The 10,497-nt window shown below is 37.8% G+C and overlaps 1 protein-coding gene across 1 annotated transcript in view; it reads left to right on the plus strand.

The window, feature by feature from the left end:
* LOC109540768 (whirlin) overlaps nucleotides 1-10,497 on the plus strand; it is a gene marked incomplete in the record, with an annotated part of 37,448 nt that overhangs the window by 19,191 nt on the left and 7,760 nt on the right. Inside the window, 3 exon segments of the mRNA XM_048662529.1 lie at nucleotides 2,448-2,590; nucleotides 7,044-7,256; nucleotides 7,504-7,629. Coding sequence (XP_048518486.1) covers nucleotides 2,448-2,590; nucleotides 7,044-7,256; nucleotides 7,504-7,629 — 482 coding nt within the window.

Consider the following 10,497-nt stretch of genomic DNA (forward strand, 5'->3'; position numbering starts at 1 on the left):
TTGGCAAATATTGGTGCAAAAAAACAGGAATTTTTCGCAAGGGTAACTCATTGCTGAAAAATTCATAACTTCTAATCTAGAAGCTACAGGAACCTGAAACTTTCACAATCGATGGAATATATCTCAGTCTAAACAGGGGGAAAAATATACGAAAATCTCAATAAATCCTGATTTTTGTTGATTTTACAAATGTGAATGTGAAGTTGAAGAAATTTGGAACTCTTCACTTCGATACAACACACTTCAATCTAGACATCTTATAAATTTCAATCAAATAGGGTGAAATACTGACTTTAATCGGCTTGATATACTTTGAATTTAAACCGGGTGTTTTTATATCTGGCTTAAAAATTAATAACTTCCAATCTAGAGTAAGAAGGAACTTCGAACTCTCAAAATTGAGGTAGCGTGTTTGAGCCTAAACAGAGCGAAAGATTCATTTAAACTCGGGTATCGACTSGTTAAAYGTTGGTTTATAAATCGCYGTTTTTGCCCAAGTGTCTTGAAAAATTCGTAACTATAGAATACACTTTGGCCTAGACATTAGCAAAATGTGGATCAAATCCCGTAAAATCGTGAGTTTTGCCGACTTGGCAAATGTTGACCGAAAAATGAGCATATTCACGCAAGTGCACGTAATTTTGGAAAAATTCGTATCTCCCAATATAAAATGGCCAGCCGCACGAAACTGTCAACTTCTGGAGAGCAGACTTGGTGCTGGACAAACTCCAAACTTCATTCAAATCGCGTTAAAGTCCGATTTTTTAACGACTTAATTTATTCTGGCCAATAAATGGCCGTTTTCATCCAAGTGTTTAAAACATCAATGTTTTGAAATGTGCTAACTCCCACTCTAGAGCTCGCAGCATATTGAAACTTTTACAGTCTGTAGAACACGCTCAGTCTAAACCACGGCAAATTGCAATCAAATGGTGCAAAATTCTGATTTTTTGTGAGCTTGGTAAATGTTGGCATTAAGGAGAGCTTTTTCACACTAGCGCGACTCAATGCTTAAAAATACATAACTTCTAATCAGATGGCCGCAACAAGTTAAAACTCTCCAAATATAAAGCCGAAACCTGCATCGAAACAACGAAAAACACTCATTCAAATCTCATAAAATCCTTATTTTTTTCTGCATGGTAAATGTTGGGGTATAAATGTTCACTTAAGTGCACTGTATTTAAATAAAAATCGCAATTGCCAATCTAGAGCCGACCCGCAACTTAAGGCCCCTAAAGTCTATAGAGCACACCTCTATCGACACATCCCGAAAATGTCACTGAAATCACGTTAAATTCGAATTTTTCGCCAACTTGGTAAATGTGGGTTTAAGTCGGGCGATTTCACACAAATGCCGCTCACTGCTTAAACATCTATAACTTCTAATCTGGAGTTGAGAGCAAATTGAGACTCACACATTGTATAAGCTTTGCCTGAATCTATCGAACGCGAAATATTCGTTGAAAAAGTCCCAATTTTTGTCTATATGGTAAATATTGCTCTATAAATGGGCGTTTTCACCCAAATGTACCCGATTTTTGAAAAACTACCTACTTTCAATATAGAGCCGGCAGCAACTGGAAACTCCTAAAGTCTATAGAACACACTTCCGTCTAGACAACCCGCAAGATTGCTTCAAATCACGTAAAATTCTGTTTTTTGCCAACTTGGTAAATGTTGATAAAACACAAGTTTCCACACACGGGCACTCAATGCTCAAAAATGCATAACTTCTAATCTAGATAAGCCATCAACTTGAAACTCACACAATCCATTTAGTATATTTGAATCTTATCAGACCGAAAAATTCTTTGAAATCCCTCTAAAGCCTGATTTTTGTTTTTATGGTTAATATTGGTCTACAAATGGGAGTTTTTCCTCAAGAGCACTATACTTTTGCAAAATTTGTAAACTGTACTTGTTCACTCCTAATCTGAAGCTCGAGGCAACTTGAATCTCTATGAGACGATAGAAAAACTTTGAGTCTTGAAAAAATAGGAAACTTTCTTCAAATCGCCTTCAGCTCGATTATTAAAAAGATATTTACTTTTTGGAAGAAGTTAAAAAGTAAGCAATTTTCCAGTTTTGCTCTGTCTCTCATGAGCAAATTGCCAGCGGAAAAATAAAAATAACTGCCAAAACGGCTCTTGGTATTGGCGAACGTTTCTGCAATAACCCAAAAAATCGCCCATTCTTGCCCACCCTGTATATAGCAGTGCCGGTAAAATCTCTCCCAGATTTGCCTCTGTGCTAGAGGAATTACGCCTCTTTTCAATCACTCTGTATAGTATAGAACCTCTACAAACTCCACTTGGATATTAATTCTTTATTTGACAGGACTAACGCGAGGAATCACGTCCTATTGACGTGTTTGGTCCATAAAAAGTCACTTGTGTGAAAATGACGTGATAATCACGTAACCAAATGTTTCCTCATTGTTTCAGGTGTGGGAGTGTACATTTCGAGAGTGGAAGAGGGCAGCGTGGCCGGAAGGGCGGGGCTGAGACCTGGTGACTCGATTCTGGAGGTCAACGGGACTCCGTTTATAGGGATTTCGCATGAGGAAGCCCTCAAGGTAATAAAAAATGTAAGCACGCATTTTTTACATATCCTTTCAATTAATCAGTTTCAACCTAAATTTAGTAGTCAATTTGCAGTTGTGAACGGTTAATCTTTAGCCCAGTGCTAAATGGATGTCAGACAATGAAAAAGCCAGCAAAATTAATCAATGTCCGGTCGGAGAGTCAGGCGCTGCATGAAGAGATTTTAATTGCGAATCCTAATTGAATTCTAAAATATGGGAGTGATTCTTTCGGCGGCCGAACGCTCTTTTGCTTCATCCATAAATCATATGGCACAAGGGTGAAATCCCAATTCGGGCGCGTGATTTGCAATTTTCCTCCTCTATCGGCGCATTATCGGACAATATCCATTAAACATTTCCTCGATCTACTCCAACAATCTTGTAGTGTTTACCATCAGCGAAAACGGAGAAAAAGTCAAACAAAACCGCATTCTCCGCTGGAATTAACCCCGATAATTCCTCTCAGTCTCCACTCACACACGGAAATCTTTTCCACACTTTCCAGGTAAATACAAGCGCTCTTCTGATGTAATTCTTTCCGGGAAACCGTTGCCAAAGAAGCCGGATACTCGGATATGGTCGAGTGTAGCGACAAATAAACCCTAGAGGAAAGCCTGTTTCGGCCCTTTGAAGGGCAAGCGATGTTAATTCCTTTGTCGATTGATGCAAGGAGGCGAACTGCTTGTGTAGAAAAGCGTTGGTTTGGCAAAATTCAAAAGTTCCTGCTGTGAAACAAGCTTGCAATCGATTATACACACACACCTGTTAAATGAGCTTTGCTTACCTGCAAACTACGATACAAAGCATTATTATTGACTTGCAACGGAGATTTGCCGCAGTGTTGATAAGAATCGTGCAAACAATTGCCCGCTTCCACTACACCTGGCTGTCGGGATTTATTGCCTTAACAAAGAACTGCTGGTGGAAAGCCTGAAGGAGTGGATAAGGAAGGAGTATTTCTTGGTCTCTGGTTAATTCATGTATGAATCCCGTTGATAGGGTGACACGCCTTTGGGCGGTTTTCCTCTTTCTTCTTTCTGTGCTCTTTTCCGATGTCTTCCACGATTGTTCTTTCGTTGGATTTCTTATGTCCTCATGTTTTACATGTTCCATTCCTGCTCTTCTCCAAAAATCCACTTCAACTGCTACTAAATTGTACTCGAGTTTTCGGTGGCCTCTAAAAAAAATTCTGAAAACTTTCTTCTTCTGAGTTTTTCTTGATTTAAAGCCACGGACTTTCTCTTTCCAGCAATGTTATGGGCCGGGTTGAGAAATTTTTTGGTTTTCCTTGGCGAATTTTTGAAAATTCCGTGTTGCCCAACGGCCAATCGCCTCGACCTTCGTAACTCAAAAAATCCTGAAAACTCCCACAAATTTCCTAGTAAAGTGAGGTTTTCCTCATTTAGAGCCACGGATGTTATTTTTCAATTGGTGTTGTGCGCACGTATTTGGAATTTTTGGCTTTTCCTTGACAAATTAAAAAAAAAATCGTGTTTTCCAACGGCCAATCGCTTCGCCTTAATAACTGTAAAAATCCTGAAAACTCCCACAAATTTCCTATTAAAGTGAGTTTTTCCTCACTAAAAGCAGCGGATTTCGTTCTCTAGTGATGCTCCGGGCTGGATTCAGGGATTTTTTTTTTCCTTGACAAAATTTTTAAAAACTCGTGTTTTCATCCTTGGTAACTGAAAAAATTGTGGAAACTTCCTCAACGCAAAGCCACGGACTTTCTAGTTTCAGTTATATCATGGGCCGGATTCAGAAAGGTTTGATTTTTTCTTGGGGAATTTTTGAAAATTCGTGTTGTCCATGGAATAATCGGTTCGATTTGGTATGTGGAAAAATCCTGAAATCTCTTATAAATATCCTATTAAAGTGAGGTTTTCCACACTTAAAGCAGCCTATTTTTTCTTTCGAGTGATATTTTGATTCGAATTGTGGGATGTTTTGGTTTTTTGTTAACAAATTTTCAAAAATAAGTGTTTTACAACGGCTAGTCGACTCTCCTTGGTAACTGAAAAAATTGTGAAAACTTCCAGAAATTGCCTATAAAAGTGAGTTTTTTCTCACGCAAAGCCGCGGACTTTTTAGTTCCAGTTATATCATGGGCCGGATTCAGAAAGGTTTGATTTTTTCTCGGGAAATTTTTGTCTCTCCAGTTCTGTTATGGGCCGGATTGAGAAATTTACGACTTTTTCTTGGCAAATTTTTGAAAATTCCGTGTTGCGCAACGACCAATCGCTTTGATTTGGTAGCTGAAAAAGTCCTGGAAACTCCCAGAAATTTCCCAGAAAAGTGAGGTTTCCCTCATGAAGACCTACAGATTTTATCTTTCAAGTGGTGTTATGCGCACGCTTGTAGAATTTTGGGCTTTTTCTTGTCAAATTTTTGAAAATTCCGTGTTAGCCGCCAATCGCTTCGCCTAAATAACTGAAAAAAGCTTGGAAACTACCACAAATTTTCTATTAAAGTGAGGTTTTCCTCACTTAAGCAGCAGATTTTCGCTTTCGAGTGATGTTCTGGGTTGGATTCAGGGACTTTTGGTCTTCCCTTGACGAAATTTTGAAAAACTCGGGTTTCCCATCGGTTAGTCGACTCGCCTTAGGAACTGAAAAAATCGTGAAAACTTCCTTGAAAATTGACTATAAAAGTGAGTTTTTCCTCACTTAAAGCCACGGACTTTCACTTTCCACTTATATTATTTGCCGGATTGAAAATTTTTTGGTTTTTCCTTGACTAATTTTTTTAAATCCCTTGTTGTCCAACGACCATTCGCTTTGATTTAGTATCTGAAAACTCCCCGAAATTTCTTCAAAAAATTAGGTTTTCCTCATTTAGAGCTCCGGATTCTATCTTTCAAGTGACCTTCAGCGCGCGCTTGTGGGATTTTTGGCTTTTTATTGTCAAATTTTTAAAAAATTCGAGTTTTTCAACGGCCAATGGCTTCCGCTTAATAACTGAAAAAATCCTGGAAACTCCTACAAATTTCTTATTAAAGTGAGTTTTTCTTCACTTAAAGCAGTGAATTTTCTCTTTCGAGCGATGTTCTGGGCTGAATTCAGGAATTTGCGGTTTTTCCTTGACGAAATTTTGAAAAACTCGTGTTTTCCATCGGCCAGTCAACTCGCCTAAGTAACTGAAAAAATTCTGAAAACTCCCAGATAATTTCTATTAAGGTTTGGGGGTTTGGTTTATGGATATCCCTAACCTCTAAAGAAGTAGAGGCAAATCGAAAAGTCGCAATTTCAAATTGAAAAAGTTCGAAAGGGTCTAGCTCTGAAACCATTGAAAATATCGAAAAAATCAATAGAACATTTTCGATAGGGCGTCGCAAGGCCCATCTTTGTCTCCATGACTTGTCAGAAATCTCTAACCTCTAAAGAGATAGAAGCAAAATTTTTGTAATTCTGGAATTTCTTGCTGTATATCTTAAAAACAAAGAGAACCATCTGATCATGATAATCATTAGGACCGTTTCCATAGAGCGCCTCAAGTGCTACCGTTTGCTTAAATCATATTTTGAGTGATTTCTAACCTTAAAAAGTTGCGACAAAAATACCAACTTTAAAGCCTCCGTCGAAGTTAGAGTGCTTCTAGCTGTAAAACGGTTGAAAATTTCCAAATAATCATGAGAATCTTTTCGATAGAGCAGCTCAATGACTATCTCTGTTTCTCTAAGTTTTATTGGAAACCTTTAACCTTTAAAGGCTTGGGACTATTTGATCTCACGCTTGCCAAGCGCCCCAACCCGATTTTCAGTTGCATCGGGGTGTTTTGAACAATGAGTTTCCGAAAACTGGCCAAGATAGGAAGACGCTTGCAACTGCATTAGAAAAGAGAAAAATCGCTCTTAATCCCCTTAAAATCTCAGTATGCGCAAAAAATTGAGGAATTATTGGCAGGTGTTTGAACGTACACTTGCCATGGGCCCTAACTAGATTTTCAGGTGCGTAGGGTTGTTTCTAAAAAAGTATTTCCCTTAAACCAGGCAAAATTGAAAGGCGCCTGCACGCCTACTGAAAAACCAGTACTTCACTTTAAATGAGCTGGGAAAGGCATTTTTCGCGATAAATCTGGGAAATATTGGCAATTGTTTGAAGCAAACTTCCCAAGGCTTCTTAAACTTGGTCACGGAATTTTTAGGGATGCAAAACCTAGCAGGACAAAATTTTCTGCTAAGGTTTTTCCTCTGTTCCGACCTTTTCCAGTTTTAAGGCACCGGATTCTCGTCTTTCACCCTTTTTTGTATTTTTACATCCATTGTACGCCATGTACCCAGATGCCACAACAAGGATGTTGGTTTAGACTTCCCCCGGTGTTTGGTTAATTCAACACGTAAATCGCTTCGCGTTGCGAAAAATCCTACCGACTGCGCCAAAAATTTTTTTTGCACTTTCGAATAGATTGCCGACGCGACGATGAGCCAGCTGCGTATCTAGTGGATGTTTTATTGCAGATGTTGAAATCCTGCCGGAAATTGAGCATGACGGTTCGAACACCGAACCTGCCAGGAACCGGTTCGATGGCATGCAGTGGCGCCCCGTGGCAAATGCGCCAAACTTGCTCGTGGATGGACAGGCATGGAAGGCCGGTTTCGCCTCCTCTGGAATACTCCAAAGGGCGTTTGGGGCATGCACGAACCACTAGCAAAGATCGAAGCATTCGCCGGGTAAGTCCAGATGGTTCCTCTCCGATGCTAATCAATAGAACTTCCTGCGCTCCATTAGTTTCCTGCCACTCATAGTTCATCCTTTCACGTTTCTTGCTGGAAATTGTTGCGTTGTTTCGAGCTTTTGGGCCGTGGTCGCGTAGAGTTTCTTCGTAACGTTTCAGAGAAGACTATGCTTTCGAGCTTTGGTTCCGCCAATTTTTTTTCACTTTTCTAATTGTTGAACTAAGCATTTTTTTCCATACAGGTGGACCTTTGCATCGAATCCGGGGAGAGTTTGGGCCTGATGATCCGAGGAGGTGTTGAGTACAATCTAGGCATTTTCGTCACAGGAGTAGACAAAGACTCTGTGGCTGATAGAGGCGGCTTAATGGTAAGTGGGTTAGGAAAGTCTGCAAATTGCGAATGCAGTTTAGCAGGCAACAAACGTGAAAACCACGTGAAAAGAACGTGAAACTGTACCTTAAAGTTTCAATTTGGGAGCGTTAAAGTGGACTGGTCCACAAACGCATTGTTTCACTTTATAATCACACTTCACAACATCTGACTGACAAGACTGTTTTGATCCTGTGTTGCCGCTTAAGATTTCGATAAATTTTCCCAAGAATTTTTTTCCCTTTCTCTTATCTATTTCAAAATAAAGGAAATTCAGTGCGCAACCTTTAAATGATTTACCATAGCTGAAATCAAGTTTTCACTGTTTTTCTGTGTTTTTGAGATCAATGTATCACTTTTGACCAAATGAACTCCCCAATTTACAGGTCGTCCCAAAACAGGTGTGAATTCTTCTGGATGCAAAAACATACTTTCTCAACTAAAATCTCTTGTTAAAGGACTTTTAAAAAATGTGTATAAATTGAGATTTTTTCATTATGATCCGGGTTAAACATGTAAATTGCAATTTATTTGGGCCAGAAAAAGTGTTGTTTTTCGTAAGAAATACTCCACTCGACAAAATGTTCATTTTTCACTAAAATCGTCTCAAGAGGCCAAATGCTGCATGAAAATTACGAGTGATTAAATGCTTTTTGAGGAAAGTGACAATTTTGACCAAAAAATTACCTTTAACTCCGCACTGGCGAGAATAAAAGCCTTTTTATTGAAAATCGAACACAAGAAAACCAAAAGTGATACACTTGCAATAAGTTTGTAGTTTTTACTATGGAAAATATGACATTTTCAGTTTAAACGCCGAAAAATTGGAGCCTCAGCCAGAAAACTTGAACAAATAAATGCCAGGAAACAAACCACTGAGCAAGACTTTGCCGGTTGCTTGATTCAAAGTCATCCCAGGCGCATTTTGATGGCATATTCGGCTTTTTGGGACAAATTTTGCATAAAATAAGTTTCATATCGGCGATAGTTTCACCCAAAAAAATGTATATTCTAAGCTGAAAAAACGTTTTTGTTACAAAAATTACCCGTCGACATTTTCCAATATGAAGTTAGAACTGAAGTGTTTTAAAGAGTTTTCAAGAAAATTCATAATTTTAACTCAAACAATGCCCGAAATGGAAAAGTTTTGAATTAAGAAACTGAAACTAAAACCGTCGCCATAATTTTCGATTTTAAACTTACATGTTTTTAGGGCAAGGGACTTGCTTGATCCTAGTTGAGCTTAAAGAAATAAATGCCGGAAAACGAAGTTTTCACTGTTTTTCTGTTTTTGAGCTCAATGTATCACTTTTGACCAAATGAACTCCCCAATTTACAGGTTGTCCCAAAAAAGGTGTGAATTCTTCTGGATGCAAAAACACTTCTCTCTCAACTAAAATCTCTTGTTAAAGGACTTTTAAAAAATGTGTTTAAATTGAGATTTTTTCAATATGATCCGAGTTAAACATGGAAATTTCAATTTATTTTATTTATTCGACAGTCACTCTTCACATTCAAGTGATGTTTTTCAATAAAAAATAATTAACCTTAACGACGTTTCGAGAACACGATTTTTATGAAGTTTCAGCTTCAAGGGCCAGAGTCACCATAAAATTAGTCCGATATCAATGGGTGAATTTTCAACAAAATCTTTCTACATTTGGCGACTAAAATCGTTTATTTTTTGTGAAAAAATTCACATGATTTTCAACAAAAATCGTCTGAAAAAGCCAAAGTTTACCCGAAAATTCCAATCCACTATCTAAAAAGTTTTAGAAAAGATTAACTATTTTGAACAAAAGCGTTTTGATTGAAAGCACAAATTCAGGAAAACTGAAAGTGATACTTTTGCCAAGAGGTTTTATTTTTGCTTCCAAAAATTCACATTTTCCGCGTAGCGCATTTTCAAGTGGTTTAAAGAAGACAAAAACTGATATTCAAACTCCAATTATTTAATGAAATTGAAAATGTCAGAAAACCACAATCGACGCAAATCGCTCACTTCACATCATCATTCCAGGTAGATTCTGATTACATTTTCGGAATTTTAAGTAAAATTCACCATCAAATGCGTTCCATATCGATGGTGGTTTTCCTCCAAAAAAGTCTATTCTAAGCTTAAAAAAATGTTTTATTTTGCAAAAATTATGCGTCGACATTCAAAACGCCAAATTTCAAATCAGAACTGAACATTTTTAATTAATTTCAAGAAAGTGAAGAATATTGGCTCCACAAGGGTCTGGAACAAAACCGCTTTGAATGAAAAAATTATCGTGTCGCCTTGATTTTTCAGATTTGCTTTCCAAAATGCACATTTTCTGAAGTGATGTGATGTAAATCAAACTTTAAAGTTGAAAATGAAAGAAATAAAGGCCAGAGAGGACGGCGTTTAGAGGACAATTTGCAAGTTCATCGCTTCAAAGGCTTAAAAAAAAAAGTGTATTTTAAACTGAAAAAATGTTTTTGCTGCAAGAACTACCTTTCGACATTGGACTGATTTTCAGCCCAAATCTAAAAGTGTCCCAGAAAGCCAAATATGAAAACACAACTGAAAAGTTTGAAAGGGTTTTCAAGAAAATTGAGAATTTTGACTCAAAAAATGCCCGAAACGAAAAAGTTTTGAATTAAAAAACTGAAACTAACACTGTCGCAATAATTTTCGATTTTAAAATTACATGTTTTTAGGGCCAGGGAATTGCTTGATCCTAGTTGGACTTAAAGAAATAAATGCCGGAAAACGAGTTTTGGAGAGCAATTTGCAAGTGAATCGCTTCAAAATCATCTCAGGCGAATATTGATTCCAGTTACGGCTTTTTGAGCCAAATTTTGCATAAAATTAGCCGCATGTCGATTGGTGGTTTTCCAA

Source organism: Dendroctonus ponderosae, unplaced genomic scaffold (genome assembly GCF_020466585.1).
Source record: "Dendroctonus ponderosae isolate FM_Combo_2020 unplaced genomic scaffold, Dpon_F_20191213v2 Dpon_F_20191213_11, whole genome shotgun sequence".
Lineage (NCBI taxonomy): Eukaryota > Metazoa > Arthropoda > Insecta > Coleoptera > Curculionidae > Dendroctonus > Dendroctonus ponderosae.